Here is a 21,259-nt window from a genome sequence, read left to right on the forward strand (position 1 = left end):
CAAAAGAGTGCGCAGAGTCTTCCCGTCTGAACTTTCACTAGAGCTCCATTTCTGGGGGTAGAAACAGAATAACACTCGCTGCAGCCTGAGCAGCATAAAGACACAAAATAAAACTCAAATACCGAGAATTCAACTCACTGACAGATCAAAAAATAATTCAGTATTTACTGGGTTTAAAAAATTTATTATATTGCTGTGGAATCAAGTTTTTCAGAGCATGTCAAACCCTCAATGAAAACGCTCCTTCAAAGTCTGCCTCCTCTGTATGATTTTTATTTTATCTGTTTTCTTCTATGGTTCTCATCATTGCTGTTACATTATTAAACTATATCTTGTCTTATAAAATATATATATTTGATAGGCCTGCTGAAATTTGGTCCGTGGAATGTCTATAAAATAAAAACTGAATAATGCCGCCTCGCAGTTTCTCAGAGCCCAAATCAAGTCAGTTTGTTTTGATTGATCAACAGTCAAAAACTCAAATATAATCCATTTTTTATTACAGAAGACAAAGAAAATCTAAGAATGCTCTCATTTGAGAGGCTGGAAGCAGAGAATTTTATATCTTTGATTGAAAAAAATGATCCGTCGATTGTGAGAATTGCAGATTAATTTTCGAACGCTTCACTTATCTTTTAATTAGCTAATTATTTCAGCTGTATTTTTTTTTCTTTCCTTATGCTATACCACGGAGAATAGTAATGTTGTGCAGTATAGTTCAGAGGTAAAGGTTTTTTAGTCACGAGAGTCATGAGAGTCCAGTAATGTACAATCAATTTTCCCGTCCATTATAAATTAAAGTCAGACTTCAAGAACAGAGAAACAAATATTTGAACGAATATTCACCAACACAAACTTTGATCAAGAACCCCGCATTTCTAATAGAAAACTCTCCAAAACAAAGCCATTTTCAGGCTTCAGGAAGAAAAATAATGATATGTGCCAGGTTTAGATTGGACCATGAATAAACAATGACATTTAGTCCCCAGCTGGTTACTGGCGTGAAGAATGGATCTGGCTGTGCACCCGGGCTGAATCAAGCTTTGTAAGTACAACAAAATATTTATTACATGTCATGAAAGATGCATTACTCTTCAATCTTAAATGCATCAGCACGAGAAAAGATACTTATCTGTGACATTAAAGAGTGACTACACTCACCACTGTGCCCGGGGGCAGTTCTGATCTTAAAATCCAGCATAAACAGCTATAATGTGTATGGCATTTGATATATTATGGAGCTTAAACAAACCTTTCCCTTATGGTGTATGGTTTTAGACACGTGATTGTGTGATAATGCTCTGTAGGGAGGAATGTGACCAAGCCAGTCAATCAAGTACCGTATCTTTACTTATGTAAATGATCTGAATACGTCCTCCTCCACCAATGAACAGCTCTAACTGAGCGATATTGCAGAGACGAAAAGCTGCTTTTTTGTTCTCAAATCCAAATTTGAGTTTGTAGTTTAAGTATTCAGCAACTGTCCTAACCCACATTCCCTTCATTTGAAGCTGGCACTTAGTATGGATCCCCACTGCTTTGTGTTTACAGCCAAACAGTGAAAATCAACTCTGTGTGAGTTTGAAAAATTAAAGTCATGAGACTTTATGCAGCTGGCAACAGGACACTGAGGTCGGTAATTTTCTGGGATCGTGGGGAGGTCTTTACAAAAAAGGCAAGAGAAAGACAAAAAATTAAACGGCAACGACAGATCCAGATAAAATAATATTGGTGAAAGCTACAATAAGATTACAAATTGAATATACAACAAAAGGCAACATTGTTAATGATAATAAACAAATGCAAAGCAATCCTCTATTTTCAATCTTTAGTGGAAGTGTGTTTGGGTCACCACATACAGTAGCTGTATAGTGAGGCCTGAAGATAAAGCATATTATCTATCGGGAAATTGATAACAATGTTAATTTTGAGACAATTATTTTAGTTAAGAGTTAAGTTAGTTAAGTTTATAAGCAGTTGTTAATTTCCAAAGTACTGATCAATATAGCCCCTTCACATCCAATCTCCTCCATTTTAGTTCCCATCAAGTAGATTTAAGCCTGTGAAAATCTTCTGACTCCACACTGTCTGTACGATATCATGCTAACATTTCCTGGTCCCAGCTTCTCAGTTTTGACAATTTCCTCTTTTAATTTTGTAAATATATTTACACCCCTTTTTCAGCCAGAGTCTTCACTGTAGCTGCTTAGGTAAAAGCATTAGCACGCACCCTGTCTGAAGTGGGCGTAGGAGCTCGACGGCACACCAAGGGTGTAAATAATGTTTGTTTTTTTTTCAAATCATTTTTGTGATTCGGGGCCTTCTGGGGACTTAGATTACGCTGGATGAGCTGTGTGGAGCCATTTTATATTTGTTTTCCTTTTGTTCTTTTTACGTTTTAAAACAAGTCCCCAGCTACTTTAGCTGTTTAGGAGAACGCTGTTTTGCTGTGAAGCTCCTGAAATGTTCTTTGGATGACACAACTTCACCTGGTTGACCATTAGAATGAAGGTGAGTAGATAAGGACTGAATTGTTATCTTTGGGGGGAACTCATCCTTTATGGCTGCACCATTTAATTGAAGGGAAATATTATGTATGTCTACTAGACTTTTTAAATAAAGTTATGTGGGTTTTAACAATGTTTGAATGTGGGCAGACTGGCTGCTGTCCGTGGTGCTGATGAGTGTTACTGGTGTGGCTGGTCTGCGTGTTCCTCTCCAGGCCTGCAGGGGGCAGCAGAGCGCGCTGCTGCTGCGCCTCCGGCAGCAGAAGGAACTGAACATGTGAGCAGCAGCAGCAGCAGCAGCAGCAGTAACAAACATGGCGACTCCCGTCACCGCAGCTCGCCTCTGTCGACTGGCAGGACGGACAGTCACCTCTCTGTCAGTAAGACACAGGCGGGCCGTTAGCCTGCCACAGAGGAGATGCTACATAACATCCTCGACGGGGAACAGTGAGTGAATGTTTTTATACAAGATAACTAAAGAGATGTTAGCTGAGGGTGGCAGCTGCAGCTCAGAGGTCAGTGCTCCCCCCCAGACACAGAGCCTGACAGCTAATGACTAATGATTGTTCTGGACTTTTCTCTTTGTTTCTTCTCAGAACAACAAACTCTGTAACTGGACTGTAGTTAAACTAACAAAGTATCTGTTAAAACATATTCATGGTGAAACAATAACAATGTAAAGCTGAGGAAGTCGAGTTATCTCTGGTTAAATCTTCGTAAACAAACCCTTTGTGGTGTGATATACGTTCACATCCTGGCTAAAACTTGATTAATAGTAAGTAAAGATATAACACATTACACAGGAGTGGCTGTGTGAATGTAAGTATATTTACAAAAGTATTGTACTTAAGTACAGATTTGTGGGAGGTACTTGTACTCAGCTTCTTTATTTGAGAGAGAAATATTGTATTTTTTACTCACCAAGCTACATTTATTGGACAGCTATACTTTAGTTACTGGTTACTTTGACACATTTTAATTTTTGCAAGTGAAAGTCCTGCATTGAAAATATGAATTAAATTGCACTTAATGTATTAAAAGTACTGAATCCAGAAAGACTGACCTTTAACCTTTATAATATTCAATATTAAACTACTCAAAACTAGTTAGTGATATTGGGATTTGGGTGCACCTATACATGTGCATGGATATGCAATAAAAGTCAAATGAAATGTGTCGCATTATTTTTGGGGATCAAAAATATTCACAAAACACAAAATAAAAAAAACACATTACAGAATAAACAACTGAAACACTAAGATATCCCTAATTCATTTTGAGTAGTGTATTTAATAAGGGCATAATTTAATTAAATTGGATTGTAATTACTCATGTATGAATTTAAAAACAGCATTTTACTATGTAATTTGCTGTGCTGGAGCAAATTATCAACTACACTACTCAAAATGAGTAAGGGGTATTGGGATTCTGAGTGCTGTATCGTTTCAGTTTTGTGAAGACGTTTCACTTCTCATCTAAGAGGCTTCTTCAGTGTATTGTTGTGTAATGATTATTTTCTGATGATGATTATTATTTTCTCCAAGCAATAGCAATTAAAAAATAAAGAAAATCAAAATGATTAAAAACCAATTATAAAATTACAAAGAGCAAATCCTCACATTTGTGGAGCTGGAACCATGAAATGTTTGACTTTGATGTCATCAATATAGTTGCAAAACATTTTATTTCAAAGGCTTTCTGTAGGCCTTGTATACAGAAGTGTGGTTTTAGTACTTCAGTAAAGGATCTGAATACTTTATCAACCAATTATTTTTATCTGAACCATTAGCACAAGTTAGTTTAGTGTTTTGTCTGATAAATTATGCACTGTGAGTTTCCTATCATGCTGATCTCCACATGCACTTTGTTTGCTGGAGTTTGTTCCTTTAATCATCTCCAAATGATCGTGAATTGAAATGTCTAACTTTACCATTGTGCGTAGAAGCTTATTAATAGCAAACAAATGACCCTAAATTCTCTGTTGATAAGTCTTCATTGCTTCCTAAAGATACATTAATAAACACAATGCCACATCAGATAATCTCACTGAGATCAAGATCTTTTATTGTTAAAGAGACTTCCAGTTGATAGTAGAGGGTCATGTATGTTTATAGCTGTTGCTGTCGAAAGGTGACTGTAAACATAACTGAAAACACTGGTGGAGCTGGTAACAAGAGGAACCAAGTTGAGTTTTACATACATAATGAAATGATAACATTGTTAATAATGATGATGATCAAGAATATGAACAGATATAAACAAAGAGTCAGATTTGTGCACCAATTCAAAGGAGGCATCTATTATAAAATATCTGTTTTGTCGTCTTATTCTCTGTAGATCTTCAGTTCAGACTCGACGAGCGAACGGCTCACAGCAGTCTGGACCTCTACAAGAAAGACACCGGCGTCATCTACCGCATGCTGGGTCTGGACCCCAGCCACGTTCAAGACAATCCCGAGCGTTTCCGAGACTGGGCTGTTGTGTTTGGTGATCAGAAGATCAGCAGTGGACGACATTACTGGGAGGTGACGGTCAAAAAGTCTGGAGAGTTTCGTCTCGGTGTGGCTGACGCTCAGATGTCCCGGGAGGACTGTGTGGGAACCAACAGCTCCTCCTGGGTATTCGGTTATGCTCAGCGCAAGTGGTTTGCCATGACCAGCAATAAGATTGTTCCTGTGACGCTGGTGGGCAAGCCGGACCGCGTGGGCATCCTGGTTGACTACGACGCGGGCCTTCTGGGGCTGGTGGACGTAGAAAAACCCTCCATCATTCACTCCATCAGGGTCCAGTTCAAGGCTCCCCTGTGCCCTGCGTTCGGACTTTGGGACGGGGAGCTGCTCACACACTCGGGTCTGGAGGAGCCTGAAGGCCTGAAGTGAAGCAGGATGAACTGTGATGGCCGTGAAAGGCCGTGGGCTTGATACAGTGGCAACATTCATTATAAGGAAAAAGGAAGCAGTATCTATGTGGGAATCATTTACAGCTCTATCGCAGGTGATGGTTCATTTCCAATGGTCCAGTTGGTTCATAATCATGACTCTTAACAATGCAAGTTCATACTTTGTGTATGTCATTCAGCCTCAGGCATCATATCACAGAAGCTGTCTTTATATGTACCTCATGTATTACCTCTCAGACTAACTGATGTGAAGAGGATGTGTGGTTGTTTTTGAGAGGAACCTTAACTGCCAGGTTAACTTGCAATTTACTCTGGCATTACGCACATCGTTACAAAGCTGAAATCTACACAAAACTTTTGCAGTCTCATGTTCATACTGTATATTGTTTAATAAAATAACTTCACAAAAACGGCTTTTACATTTCTCTTTTATTTACAGCAGGATGATACATATTTACAGTGACATGCTCAGGAATCATTTCACTGAGTTAAATGAAAAGAAACATAATAAATAAAATACATTAATTTGAGTTGATTAAAGAGAATACAATAGTACATTGTATCACATGAATTAGAGGCTCATTAAGCAGAGTTCAACCATTTTAAAATGGTGGTTACATTCTCAGTACACTGCATACTAACAAGCAGAAGCTCTAATTTTTCTTTTTGTCAAATAGTGAAAAAAACATTTTGCTCATTTTCAGGTACATACTTGTATTTTGGGTTACTACTAGGATAGCTTTACATGCTTTAATACTAAAAAACCATCGGTTTTCTCATGCTATCCAGTTCTGCAGCACTGTTTTCCCCCATGTGGGAGAGAGGAGCTTCTGATGGTGCCGACCTCGACCTATTTAACTTTTAAGATCTTTTACATGCACAATAACCTTTAAAACACTGGAGGAAAGGGAAAAAACAAAAAAGCACAATAGGTCTCCATAAACAGTACATTACATATGTCTGTACAACCCAAATGTGCACCCTCCAGCGTCTGAAACGTGCAGATGTCATTAGTAACTAATAAAGAGCACACTCTCATAAAGGTAGATGAAATCCTCCAGAAAGAAAAAAATAACAAAAGGTATCAGCAGGGAATAAACATCAGGTCTATGAGCCTTGATGAACTGGCGTGAACTAAAAAATCCTCCTACAAATCCACCAGAATCAACTTCTATTGAGGTAGAATAATTAATGAAGCAGCTTTGGGAATATTTATACAGTTATTACACAGGAGGCATAAAATCCCCTGATTAAAGAACATACTGATGAAGCAAAATATATTTCAATATTTTAACAATAAATAAGCACAATATATATGATATTTACATCTCGGTGGCATTTTCTAACGGAAGCTAAGCACAAAAACAATTAATATTGCAACAAAGGCCAAATCATGGCTTAAATTAATGTTATTTTTCTCAGCACAAGCAACACATCGCCTGTTTATATAGTGCTTTGTTGATAGTTCACATTGTTGTCCCCCAGTCTGTAGAAATGCATTGAATAGGGATTAAATCCAGCATTGTATAGCTTTTCAATAGTCTAAAGGATGATTCCCACATTATTATACTACATCTATTACCATATTTAAGATGAACTCATTCATTCATCGTGTCTCTCTATAATCTTTTGTCCTTTCCGTCCTCTCAGGTGCATAATGAAATAGATTCATCTCCATTACAAACCCTCATGTTCCCTTGTGGTTTAAACGATACTCTTCACCGTGTCCAGTGTGGTCTTCTGCTCCTCCGTGTCGCTCGGTGGGTCGATATCAGCATACACGCGCTGGTACTCTTCCAGTACTGAAACAATAACAGCATGGCCAAACTGCATGGCGTCATCTACAGGTGTGTTCCCCCATCTGACAGATAACACAATATAATATGGAGATGGATGGATAGTTATGGTTAGTAATATGGAGATGGACTTGCTTTTTTTATCTTTTAATATCAGATGAATAACTTTATCTTTAAATCCCTACCTGTCTTTCATGAAGGGGTTCACTTTACAGATTTCAGTTAGGAAGATAACCGCGTCCGCATGACCTGAGAGAGAAAAGTGAGCAGCCCCAGTGTCAGATTTAATTTATTCTTGTTTGAAAATGAAAGTCGAGATCATTGAAGAATTAATGCAATAATAGTGAAGTGTCACCTTCTGCAGCAGCAATGTGGAGCGCTGTCCGAGAGTCGTAGTCTGTCTGCTCCATGTTCACAGCTGAAAGGGCAAACCTGGAGGGGTAACAAAGGAGCGGAGGAGGGGAGAAGTAACGCACAAGGAAAGATTTATTTGAATCATGAGAAGTGTACACGAGTAAAGAACTTGTTACTATGAAAGCATACTTGGAAATGAGTCAGCATTTTGGGGAAGATGCTTCCTTTTTTTACATAGAGTTAGATGAGGAGATCGATACCACTCTCATGTCCTTACTGTAAGTACGTATGAAGCTAGAGCCAGGAGGCCATCAGCTTAGCTTATCATAAAGAACAGAGGTAGCCTGGCTTTGTCTGGAGGTAACAAAAGCGGTCTACCAAAACCTCTAAAGATTACAAATTAATACGATCTATGTTTGTTATTATGTTTATGTATGAAAACAGGTTGTGATTATATGGGGGGTTTATGTGCTGGACTCTTTCTGTGCTGGACTCCCCATAAAACTATTTTGCACTTCAAAGTGCTGGAGTGCTGGTTTTGATCTTACCATCTAAGGTGTAGCATATAAATGTCAATTGATTGCGTTATCACTGCAAGTATACTGTTGTGTATTCGTCTGGCGTCAAAGCTTTATGATGAAAACAAAGGGTTTCTGTTAATACTTACCTCCTCAGAGCAGAGAGGTCGCCGCTGTAGGCTGCAAACATCAGGTTTACCACTGATTTGTTCTAATGGATCAAGAAGTAAACATTACTGTATGATAGTGGACTGTCAATGCTTATGCATTAATTTAAACCTGAGGAGGGATCAGTGTTTCTTGTTAGCGCGAATGAGATGGTTGTACTGGACTTACTGGGTCATCATCTGATTTTCTTCTGGGGTCGTGTTTCTTAGTGAAGTGTCTCAGGTTGTCGTAATTATGGAAGTTGAAGTAAGACACCAACTCCTAGCGGATTAAAAGTTGATTGAGATGGAAATAATTAAAGAATGCAGATACAGACAGATTAGATGAAGAGAAATCATTAAAACTGTGGCGACTGATTACCTGACAGAAGTGAATGCCACGCACACTGTTTCCAAGCCTGTCTAAAGGTGGGGACCAACACATCATACCCATGACGTTGGGGACCACAAGCAGAACGGCACCTGAGACGCCGGATTTTGCAGGCAGGCCCACCTGAAGAAAAAGAAAAAACTCATTTAGAAATTGACATAAGCTAGAAGCCTGGATTCTGCACTTTGGTGCAACAATGCTTTGACTCACATGGAAGGCAAACTGGCCCGAGAAGTCGTACATGCCACAGGAATGCATGAGGCTGAGGGTGTTGCGGACAGCTTCAGCGCTCAGAACACGCTCCCCTGTGATTGGACAAATACCTCCATTGGCCAGTGTGGCAGCCATGACACTTCCTGATTCACAGGTCACCTCAATAGAGCACAACTGAAACGGAAAAATCAAGAACATTTTTGAACTGGAGGGGCATATAGAACAGTTTTATAGAAATACTTCAACATTTTAGGCAATACCGAAGTGTAACAACAAGACCTACTGTGACCCGGAAATCAATCTAATTGTGCCATATCAAAAGAGCAAGGAGGAGCTATAGGCAAGATGCACAGGTGTATCTTTTTCTTCACCCATCACAGAAAAGAGGCACGCCATACAGCTGGAATGTACAAACAATTGTGGGAGCAGGACTCTATAAATGTTCCTTTGTATTCATACTTTGTATTAGTCCTTTAAGATGATCACTGTTTATGTAGTGCCGTGCTGTTCTAACCGCTGTCCTTAATGACATTTCACTTTGATATAATATTATTGTGACATTCTGCCACATTCTGAATTAAATGTAAATAAATGTAAATAAATATGAACGCTGTTCTGCACATCTGATAGATGCGGCTGTGACACATCATCATATTTAATTGACAACGCTCTAAAATGCCACTCTGAAGCACTGATGTCTTATTTTATTAAATGCCTGATGCCTCGACTTCTCTCTTCTCCTGTGTCTATCTGTCCACCTACGCTCAGAAAAGAATCGAGGATGTACAAATTGAGAAATGAGAAGAGGGATATTTCTTGGCTGGGTGCACTGACTTGCTGGAGTCTTGTCATCACCGTGACCAGGCAGATAGTGGATGCTATACGCTTAACTAAGCTAACCTGCTCTGACTGTGGCTTCATATTTATCGCACAGACATGATTTGCTATCAATCTTCTCGTCTAACTCTCAATAAGAACGCAAATAATCTTAATTTAACTTCCAAAAATGTGAGCTGTTCTGTGAGAGTTTCATCCAATACAACAATGTTAAAGACAAAGAGTCTTACCTGAAAGTAGAAGTCAAGGGCTGCCATCATATCTGAATTGTGAGGAAAGCACTGCAAGGATTGAGATCAGAGTCAGCACATACTGAAGATATTACATTTTTCTAAAAAAAAATCTGATCATTGAACAAGGTGATCCTAATTGATCACACAATACCCCAACAACTCACTTTTTTCTCTTTGAGGTAATAACCAATTGCATAATTCCGGTCACCAGTTTCTCTCTCTGACTGGAAACTGCAAAAACACATCCAGTATTAGAAAGTTGCATTTCATGTGACATAAAAAAAACAATACGGCTGTATTTCCTGAAGCACAGCACTCACGTTGCATTGCTAAAGCTCACGTACTCTCTACCAGCCATGCTCTTCAAGAACTCCATCACCTGCAAAAACATCATATTTACACTTGGGTCAGTACAGAGACAAATAAGTGAAATTAAAAGTAAAAAGGTTTAAAAATGAAAAGTATTTACTTACAAAGTCGAACCTTTCTGCCTGATTGGCATCCGGCTGTCAACAGAGGAGAAAAATTCACATTTAGATGCCAGTTTTACGAACGCCAACAGTCAGTGAGTCCCTACAGATGGCAGTGTTTCAGTTCTACCAAAGCATGTTCCAGTCCTGGGTGGGCGTCGAGCTGGGACATGTGCATGATATTTTTTTGCCCGTCAGTCCATGTGGCAATGCGCGTGTGGTGTGGGGTGTTTATGGCTGTGCTTGAATTTCATGGACCAGTAAAGGCTCGTTACCAGGTTGTAAAGCTACCAAATAGGGATGCCAGCCACATTCACATTTAATGATTCTACCTACAAAGGTTAAAGATAGTATCAAAGATTACTGTGAGATGTAGGGATGACCCGAGGCTTCATGGCCAATAAAAGAGTTGATTTCATGTCTTTCCAGGAAGTTGCTAAGCCGACAAGTTTTTGAATGAAACATATAAATTTGTGACATTTAAATTGCATTTGCCGGTACAACTGTTCCCACTGGAGCATAAATACTGCAGAAAGTCAAAAACAACTTTTTCATCAAGCTTTCATGTGTATAACCTCCTCAGTGTGTACATAAATTATATGTAAATATAATAACAAACAATACCCCCGCTCCCTCCACCCACACGAACGAGGGTGGCTCACACACCTTCTGTTATGTGGGCTGTGATTGGCCAGAGGCACACACACGCCCATACACAAAGTCCCTCCCTCACTGCTGAACCTGACCCACATATCATTACAGATTTGAGTATCTCTTCAGTCGGCTGGGAACACACACAACCACATACAGCTAAACTCCACCTCTTCATGTCGTATATTGACACCACTGCTCACAGTCAGTCAGATGTTGGTGACCATAGTCTAACCACTGAGGGCACTGGGTGACAAGCCAATAGATGAGATAAGATATCTAAAGGATGACGTCACGCTTCAGGAGTAAGTTCATTCACCGAATTCGACCCAGATTGCATCAACATGTTGTTTCTTCACATTTTTTGTGAATAGTACAACATCACCAATAGATAAAACTTTTTAAAAAAGGTCCAGTGTGCAGGATTTAGGGGCAGAAAGCGAAATGATATTCATAAATATGTTTTTGGTCTGTAATCACCCTTACTTTTAGAATAAGCCTTTAATATCTACAGAGGGAGCAGGTCTTCTTCCACAGAGTTCGCCATTTTGCACCGCACATGTTTCTACAGTAGCCCAGAAGGGACAAACAAAAAACTCTGGCCCAAAAGAGGGCCTTTCGTTTTCCAGGTAGACATTCCATTTAAACCAGAGACCATAAACTTGGCCATTAGAAAATGTTGGGTATTTATTTAGGATTTTAAGCAAAGCTGGCAGGGAGGCCCTAAAACCAGACATACTACATACATTCAATTAGTCTGCAACAGGACCAAGTTTTTGAAAACTTACCCTCTCTTTTATAGTGATTTGATTGTTTTGGAGGCACACACTGACAGTTTTGTTTACTATTTTTTATTTACTTTTATTGACGTTTTTTGGTCCTTATCCAGCCTTTTACATGATTCGCGTTTTAAGCTGCCTCCGTAGGATAGGGTGAGCGGGGGGTGTTCAGTTGGTTGGTATCTGCACAACAACACTAGCTGCCTCTAAATCACAGAGTACAAAGACAGTATAAATGCCTTTATACTGTCTTTGTACTCTATGTTCAACTGAAAAAGTACCACACAATTTGCTTCTTTTAGATCAGTGTATGTTTCACAAAAGCAATTTGCGAGCACTGCTGTCACACAGATTGCAAACAGTGGCAGTGTCACGTTTCACAACGGTCTTTGCTAGAAAATTTAAAATAAACTGAGTCCTACCGGGCACTCAAGTTTGGCATTTGTTTTGATGAGTGAAAAGTGCTACAAAATGAACTTGTGCTGGGGATTTTAAAAAATGACAGCATTATTTTTGGTGGGAAATGAAGCATGTCTGAATATTCTGCTTGGTTTCTTGTTTTTTGTTATTCCTTCTGAAGGCTTACATGATTGCCCATTTGAACTGTGTTTAAGCTCAGCGAGAGGCTGCAGCACAAAGCTACGCCGCACAGTAATAATTCAAGAAGAAAACTATTTGATGAGGTCTGGGTTTGAAAACAGAGACCCTGGTTTTGGGCATGAGTAGATACTTTGTGAGATTTCACTCTCCCTGACAGTCAGCGGTTTAGTATGTTTTGTGTGTACATTCTGTATTTATTGCAGATAAGCCATTAGATTTTACCTTAATTAAAGAGGTGACGACGATGGCTCCGGCATTCACCATTGGGTTGTGTGGTTTATCTGCACAAGAAACAAGCCGTTATTACTCATTTTCCCCAAACCACAGGAGCAATAAACTGAGACTGAGATCAGAGGGGATATTTCATCAGAAGTAACATCAGCTAATACACTGAACACACACAGTGCTGTCCTGTTTGCTTAAGAAGTGTGTAATATCAAATTGTGAAGGTGAAGGTGAGGCATTTAGCTTAAAGTCCATCAGGAACCTTTTTTCCAGTAAAAGGAGGACTTGCACGACCTTGCCTAACAACCAGAGTCTGTTGAAATTACTGATAAAACAAGAGTTGCCAAAATTTCTCAAGGCGAGTTTCCTGTAGTTTTGCTTCTAACAAAACTAGGATTAATCACATGTACACTCAGTATTGCTGTCACTGCTTGTTCTTGTGTAGAGACGAGAACTGGGGTAAACATCTTGATTACAATATAAACTTACCATCCTCATTTAATGACAGCTTGTTGAACTTGAATCCACTGGGCTCTTTGCCCACAAACTGGTGGGTCTTCTCAGTGCCCAGTTCGTGCACAGAGATGGCGTACTCCAGAGGCTTCACACACGACTGCAGACAGAAGGGAACTTTTGTGTCACCCACAGAGTGTCTGCATGGCATGATGATGTGATGGAAATGTGTGGAAACAAAACAAAACAAAACAAAAAAAAATGGAGGAGTGTTAGTGAGGCAGTACACATGGAGGAGGTGGAGGTTTTCAGAATGGAAACATGAAAGCAAAGATGCGACTGTACCTCTGTCCATCGATTGTGCACAGAGATACACCCCAGAGATCAGGGCTGAACTTAGCCAGCTGGGGAATGTAATCAGCTACCTGCATGAAGGATCAAACATGTGTGAGTGTTAACTGTGATGAATGAGAGGACACTGAATTAGTATGTGTGTTAGTACGCTACTTACTTGTCCTGCTTCCTGTTGCTGTGCACTGTCATACATCCTGTCGATCTGCTGGGTGAACTCTGCAAACTCTGGGATGATGAACTTTTTTTTGAAAGCCTTGGTTAGCAGCATGATGTTGTTGCCAACACACCTGTGAGAGGAAAAATGAATGAACTGATGTTGTGAGGAGAATTACAAAGACCATCAAACAGATGGTGCATTTAGCTTTATAAATAGTTTTATGGTTTGTACTTCAAACACTATGTTTTCATAACAGAACTGTAATTGCTGGAAAAACATGCACACATTATACATTTCTCAGATTCATCTGTACAAAATGTATAATGTGCTCTGGGATAGTTTATTGCCTTTAATGGTTGTTTTTTAATTAAAATAAACAAACAAATTCTCGCACTTTAATTTGCAGTGGCAGCGATATAAATTTAGTTTTTGGTGCTTTCAGCCTTGAAGACATTGCACATTTGAAAAAGAAAGAACTCAATAGCAGCACGTTTTTCCACAAACATTGCTTGGTTAGTCTGAAGAACACAGCTTTCATTTAAACTACTATCTGGTGAAAAATCGTCCCCATAACAACTGTTAACAGCGCATCCTATCTAGAGGAACATGAACACTGTGAAAGGAAAGACATCATGCTGTAGTATTTTTAAATTAGATTTCATTCACTTTTCAATCTCTAAGACAGATATCTCAAACATCTGCAAGAAAAAAACACAACTATCTGCGTGTCACGACTCCAGAAGGGAGACAAGTGAGAAAACCTTCAAACAAAATGTAACAGGCAAACTGAAATGGCAAAGATTGAATCTGGTCATGATAGTTTTTTCTACTGCAGATATTTTGACCTGTCATAGCAGGTGTTCCTGGGGCTGAAGCAGCTGATGCTTTTCCTACTGTGACATGTCAAAATGTCTCTGGCGTTTGGAGCAATGGGAACACTGTCTCTGCAGATAAAATAAAATTGCCTTCACATCAGCTGCAGGATGATGGCAAGAATCCTGCCAAATAAATGGCTTCCATGTTAGGTACCACTAGGGTGAGTGAGAAATGTTTTATTTGGCTAAAAACCAACCCTTTCATAGGAACAAGCAACAACAAAGTCAATTTTTTAACTGTAAAATATCCAGCCTCCATTATGTACATGGAGTAAATAAAATTATTTGTAAATAAAATAATGGGAATGTTAAAGCTGCTGTTGTCCGCAGTTATCAATCCCCTCCATCCTCTCCTCCCACCACATGAACGCCTGACATAGCAGCAAACAGGAGGATCCTGCTCTCTGTGTTTTCAGAGCAGAAGGACTCTGGACCTTGATTGGTTCAAGTGGACAGGGATGCCAGAATATGTATTTTCTCTTTAGCTGTTGGAATAAAGAGCTATTTAACATATCTTAATAAGAAAATGTCACTTAAAGCAGCTTTAACTAGCTAACACTCAGTTATAATTATAGTAGTATGGCTAAATACCAATTGTGCCTATGATAAGCAGGAACAGGCTGTGTAATATAAGCCTTGTGTCTTAAAATGAAATGTACCTTTTTTCCCTCTGGTATTCAGTCAATTTATACAGAAAAAACACTTCAGTTTCTTTAACTCAAACATTAAGGCCTCAAGACTGTTTCTCCCTGACAAATATTATATAAAACCTAAACTCTAATCAATTTCGATTCATGTGAAATGCTCACTGGATTCAGAGTAACTTGCTTTGGGCTAATAAACATCAAGATAAAAGGGTAAACAAATGCACCTGCCTCTATCAGCAGATCCTAATATAATAGATTTTATAGGTATAGATTTTTCTTTGCTATAATTGGTCGGCAGTGTTGCATGCTCTCAAGAAAAGGTATGTGCATTCTGTCACAGCTGCTCTGAACTAAAATATCTGGCTTGCAGCTCTCACTAATCCAAGGCGATGCTAGCGTGAGGTTTTGTGCCACCAGGAGAAGAGAGTGCAGAGAGGTTGCATTATTCATTCGGGTCATTTCCTAAAAAAAAATGGGAGATAGCGCTTTCTTCTTCTAGTAGCATATTTATAGTGAGCTACTGAGTGGAAAGGATAACCTCATAAATGTAAGAAAACAAGCGAAGAAAGTCGGACACGGCCAATTAAGTTTGACAAAGACAACCAGACTGTGTAACCCTCTACTGTTCCAGGCCGAAGGATGAGACTGAGTCAATTGCGCTCACAAATGATACTGTTTGGACAGCAGTCTGCATGGAGATAACAGATCTGTTGAGTCTACTCGTGTAAATGCCACTGTCTGGAGCTCAACCAGAATGATGCCCTTTCATTAACACCCCAGGAGACCCTCTGTCTTCCTGGACTCTCAACTGCTTTAGTTGGCATGTGTGCATGTGAATTTAGTTAGTAGCAGCTGTCAGCCATAACGCGCCTGTCTCTGTCAGTCTCTCTGACTTAAATAGCGCTGACCACAGATTACCTCTCTTATTACTTCTTTCTGTAAATGCAAAAGACCATTAACCTTAACTAACCTTGCACCTTGTACAATTTCTCCCTTTTTCCAAGATGTTTTTTTCTAACATCATCACACATAATTACATTTTCATCCCAATCACATCGCAAACTAATATGAATATGTAAATTCTGAGTGGGAGGAAATCTATTCGAAAAAATACACTTATTATGCAGCAGTGATAGAGTTTTATAGCGTATTTTATGACCCTTTATACAGAGGGTGTCCTGTTTACTTTTCACAAGCAGGTAAAAGTTGAGGACTCACATTTGAAGAATGGTTTGCATAACAATGTCTCCATAAATAAACAAAGCTTTTCACACCTTCTGAATAGCGTCTTGTCCATCATGACGGGCCCAGTAGAGTCACGTGTGGATTTTCGCATCTGATGGACACAGTCACGCAGGCGAGGGTCAGACGTCAATAAACCTGTTTTTCTCAAAGCCTGGAGTGGAAGGAGATGAGGTGGGTTTGAGCAAATTAGTACACAGGGGAGAAAAACACGAAGTTATAGATGACACACTAAATAAACACTTTGGATCATACACAGCAGTATTTGTGTAGGTCAAATAGCAGGATATCAGACACGTGTGGATGGGACATAGTAATGGGACTTTAAATGCTTAGATGTGTCCACATGGAGCTCAGCAGGAAATACAGGCATAGAGCAGATCACTGGAATCCCCCTCACAAGTCACACCTCGGGCTGACAGTTACCGTATGAACCACGCGGCTCTATTTCTGGGACACCATGTGCACGACCCTCCTGACAGGGTGAGTGAACAGACATGGCAAGCACATGGCTGCAAACCTGCTGTTGCTGTTATGGGAATGTTTGTGGGTGATGACTGGCTTCAGGGCAGGAAATGCTAAAGTTGGGGCTGTACTAATTGTTTTTCGTGCTTATTTTATCCTTCAACTGACTGTGTGGGAAGGTTAGAGCTTCACAACACGGTCCAAAAATCATACTGGAGTTATTTTGACAGGTACTGCGATTGTGATTTATTTCACAATTAGCGGGAATTATCATTTTTGCATCATAATTTCTTTTTTTTACTGTAAGAACTATTACTATCATGATGCCATGACATTTGCTGGGGTCTGTACACATATCTTACATTTAAAAAAAAATTGCAGTTTCTTGCAATCTGGATATTTGCCATAATGTTTTTGTTTCTTTTTTGATTGATTGTGCTGCCTTAGAAGATATTCTCTGTAGGTCTGTGAGCAGTTTTGCCTTCAAAAATGGATGAAAAAAAACATAAACATTTTTTTAAATCAATTATTTTGTAACTTGAAATCTAACCTGATGAAATAAATAAGTACCCTATATGCCTGGGTCTGTATGATTAAAATCAACTGTTATTTAATACAGATTGTCATTTAGAGCTGAAATAAGTAGATTAATTAAACAGTCAATCTGTGAAAAGTTTCAATAATACATTCTGTAAAAGTAATTTTATAAACAAAAATATAAATAAAAATTCACTGGTTCTAGCTAACTGGTGAATATGAAAATGCTGGCTGTGGGAAGCTGTTAAGGACTTTTTTCTTTATTATTTTCTGGTGTTTCATCGATGAAACAATTTCTAAATTATAGTGTGTCAGGGTGTTGTATGTCCATTGAGAAATACAAAACATGCTATTTAAATGCTTTAAGTTGAGAGCTACACTATTTCTCCTCAAATTAGCTTTGTGTCCCCAGCTTTCTGAAATGAAGTGTCATCACAGTGATTTTCCATCCTATAGTAACTAGTATTAACTTCACTCAACTTTGGCTTTTAGAAAAATTATTTCTTTTTTTAAAATTAAACCTGTAGGTTAACTCTGAGTTAGGATAACACTTTTTACAGTTATCTACATTCAATATTATTGACTAACACTTTCAACATCGATGTCCTAACCCAGTCATCTATACAAACACATCCAGCCATCCGTGGCGTGACAAGAAGCCACCTGTGTTGACACATGTCTCTTTTCCTAAATGCGTGCTTTTTAAAATTACCGAGTTGCCATAGACACTGAGGTCACCAGATGTCCAAGTCTGCCTTTTTTTATGTGACTGTCTAAAAGCTTGCACCACGTGAAGCTAAATGTGGGCGTGATAGTTTGCAATTGCTCGCCACACAGTCTGTCTTGTTCATCTTCTGAGATATGCTTGGTATGGTATACTGTTTGTATGGCCCCTAACAAGGTTTTGAGAAAATGAACTTTGACACAAGTTCCCAGAAGTTTTACACGTCTTCAATAATATGTGTAGGCTCATGTATAGGGAGGCATGTAGCTTACAATCTACCTTAGTCACTAAGTCAGCTCATATAGGTTCTGTTGTTTAAATGAAATACCTTTAATGAGATTATCATTGAATCTTCTGGTACAACCAAGATTTTATTGTAATTAAAGCACCAAAATAATTCAACTTCAGTGTAAAAAATGCATGTTGCTCTGTGATGATTACCTCAGCACCCACTATATTTAGCCGTATTACGAAAGAATATCCTTTAACACCTTTTAAACTTGACCCTGCATTCAGCTGGAGACACTCTGGATTCCTCTTGTGGGCTCCAATGTCACTCTCCAAGGTTGATTTAACGAAAGTCAAGGGTACTTTTAAGGTAATACAATCCTGCCAAGGGCAGAGTGTGTTGATGTGTATGTCCACATACAGTATGCCATGGAAAGTCAAAACAGCGCACAGCGTGACAGAGGAAGTGTGAATGTGTTGTTGACTTACAGAGATGAACTGGGAGAGCGGGATCATCTCTTGGCCTTCAGTGATGGTGTAGAAAAGCAGGTCCTCCATACTGGACATCAACCTGCTTCTGTGAAAACAAACAACACACCATGTATGATGTGAACTTTACATTTGGACTGGCTCCAATGTGTCAAAACCTACATGGTCAGTGGTGAAAATACTGGCTAAACATCCAGCTACTGACCTCCTTCTTTACATAAACTGTGCAATGCGATGACATGCATTGCTGAGGCAAAGTGTTCAAGGTGTTTTTGTTTTTCTCACAAACATGTTTATTGTGTTATAGAGCACATTTGATTTTTTTTTCTTCTTCTTTTTTTTCTTCTTTTTTCACGGAGAGCTGAAAATTCTGTCTTTGGTACTTGTAAATGTAATCAACTACTCCTTGCTAATTAATAACAACATCTGTGAATAATATGATTTTAAAATGTGTTGTTCCAGGGAAAATGCTAGAGCTACAATAAAGTTAGCTTAGCATAAAGAGTGGAACAGGGCGAAGGCTTCCTCTGCTCAAAAGGCTTAATTTCACCTATCAGCAGCTATATAGCTCACCAATTAACAGATTATATGTCGTTTGTTTAGTGTAGACAAGATGTGATTTCACTGGCAGCCGGACTATTTCTTGGCTGGGCGCATTAACTTTCTAAGGATTTGTCATTAGCCTGATGTTGCTGGGCAACGAAGTTACTCCTTCAGATGACTACGCCAGCCAAGTCTCTCACATAACCCTTTTTTAAACGTAATTTAAACTTAACACTTGTTTTTGGCAGTTCAGTTTGTATATGAGTTGAACAAACACAACATAATGTTAATTACTTCAGTGGTTCGTTTTTCTTTTCTTTTTGGACGGAACCAAGCTAGCTAGCTATTTCCGCCTTTTCCCAGCTGTTGCTAAGCTACCGTTCACTGCCTTCACTGGCTAACGTTGGCTTCATATTTAGCTAGCAGACAAAAATGAATGTGGTATGGAGCTTCTCATCTCTCACAAGAAAGTGAATACCGGTAAGAGTATGAGTCAAGGACGTTATATTAAATCAGTTTTGTACCAAAGTGAAACTTAAAACGTGAATTGGTGCTACACTTAAGAAATAAACTAACTTAAAAAAGTTTTTTACTGCACAACAATTAGCTACTAGCATGAATTAAGAGATGAGCACAGCTCCCCCTGATATATATATATATATATATATATATATATATATGGGAATACTGTGGTCAAATTATTAAGAATAATACACAATATTTTGACTAATTAATGGAAATGTATTCGTTTAGAGACAGTCTACTGTGACCTACTTTGAGCGTCCTTGGTCCACATCAGGGGCCTTCTGCTCATGAAAGGCTCTGTGGGTGTGTGGTGATGCTCCGGCCCAGCAGGGGAGTGAAACAGCTTGTTGCGTCCTGGACAAAACAATGTTGTCAGCTCCAACTCTGGCGGAGATCCCTGCATTTTTAAAAAGCTGCAAGATTCCCGGGTTAGCTGTCCTCAGACTTTTCAGGCAATGCATTGTGATAAGTAGGGCTCAGTCTTTAATAATTCAGAGGATTTTATTTTTTCCCCCAGTAGCTGATCTCGAGAGATACTTGTGACCAGTACCCCCTTGGTCCTCAGAGTTTTAATAGCTGCAGCTGTCTTACAGACTGGATCAAGTACAGGCTGTTTCACGGGGGCGGGGCTGTGACACCGACAACACGTTGGTTCAGAGGCTGGGGTCATTAACCAGATGCTACTGGACCCAAGCTTGTCGCTGTGGCTTTCTCCTGCAGCTGCTGTTTCCAAAAGGGGAAAATCACTTTTGTTCTTCAATTTAAATTCCTACTTGAACTAAATATGATTATCAGCTCGTTTTCACTCAATGATACATAGACAGCATTATATTCTAAATCCAAAGTATAAAGGACACATTAATAATGTCATTCTGCACTGTATGGGCATAAATCACTGTAGTGATAACTCTGCCCCAAATTTGAACACAGGCTTGAAATTAAGTTTAAAGGCAGGGAGAAGCTCATATGACCTTACATAAGCTTTATTTGCCATCTAGTAAAGTATTTCACATAGTGTGGCCTTGAACAACTGGGCATACGCCAGAAAAGAGGTTTGTTTAACTGTTACCACAGAAGTGAGACACTCAAAGCCTGGGATTATGATAAAAGTTTTACTGTCATTTGTGTACTTTTATATTTTTTCCTTACATTTCATTAATACTGTATTTTCCTGTGTACCGTGTGTTTTTATGTGCAGTACTTTACAAAACTTTTGCTGTAGCAGAACTACTATTACCTCCACAAAACATTTTATTTTCATGCTGATGTTTCCATTGTTAGTGTTTATATAGATGATTGATGAGGGTGCTGATGAAACTGTGACATTGACTTGTTGATTTAGTTGTAGGTATTGCATCATGCATAAATAAATCCTCTATGATAGTGTGTTTTATCTGATAT

The 21,259-nt window shown here is 39.0% G+C and overlaps 3 protein-coding genes across 5 annotated transcripts in view; 2 read left to right on the plus strand and 1 right to left on the minus strand.

The window, feature by feature from the left end:
* The first annotated feature begins 2,720 nt into the window (after positions 1-2,720).
* spryd4 (SPRY domain containing 4) lies at positions 2,721-5,821 on the plus strand. Its single transcript, XM_084366907.1, has 2 exons — positions 2,721-2,954; positions 4,845-5,821. Exons 1-2 carry the CDS (start codon positions 2,822-2,824, stop codon positions 5,384-5,386), a joined length of 675 nt encoding a protein of 224 aa, XP_084223033.1. The 5' UTR covers positions 2,721-2,821; the 3' UTR covers positions 5,387-5,821.
* Positions 5,822-5,826: 5 nt separating this feature from the next.
* On the minus strand, positions 5,827-20,570 carry gls2a (glutaminase 2a (liver, mitochondrial)). 2 transcript variants are annotated; one of them, XM_084366905.1, is made up of 18 exons: positions 20,108-20,570; positions 18,791-18,878; positions 16,380-16,501; positions 13,584-13,713; positions 13,418-13,497; positions 13,109-13,272; positions 12,617-12,675; positions 10,368-10,400; positions 10,215-10,273; positions 10,059-10,125; positions 9,892-9,942; positions 8,822-8,998; positions 8,603-8,734; positions 8,411-8,503; positions 8,224-8,285; positions 7,558-7,634; positions 7,388-7,451; positions 5,827-7,267 (listed from the first exon to the last, which is right to left on the minus strand). In XM_084366905.1, the coding sequence occupies exons 1-18, from the start codon at positions 20,317-20,319 to the stop codon at positions 7,111-7,113; spliced, it is 1,827 nt and encodes a 608-aa protein (XP_084223031.1). In that variant the 5' UTR covers positions 20,320-20,570; the 3' UTR covers positions 5,827-7,110. The 2 variants fall into 2 exon arrangements, with proteins under 2 accessions (XP_084223031.1, XP_084223032.1); XM_084366906.1 differs by lacking the exon at positions 20,108-20,570 and adding an exon at positions 19,628-19,687.
* LOC311265343 (uncharacterized protein) overlaps positions 19,723-21,259 on the plus strand; it is a 31,389-nt gene continuing 29,852 nt past the window's right edge. For both annotated transcript variants that reach the window (XM_084366902.1, XM_084366904.1), the window contains exon 1: positions 19,723-19,813. In XM_084366902.1, coding sequence (XP_084223028.1) covers positions 19,770-19,813 — 44 coding nt within the window. In that variant the 5' untranslated portion in view covers positions 19,723-19,769. The remainder of the gene's footprint in view (positions 19,814-21,259) is intronic.

This window comes from Pagrus pagrus (genome assembly GCF_965226575.1).
Source record: "Pagrus pagrus genome assembly, chromosome: 11".
NCBI classification, from domain to species: Eukaryota; Metazoa; Chordata; class Actinopteri; order Spariformes; family Sparidae; genus Pagrus; species Pagrus pagrus.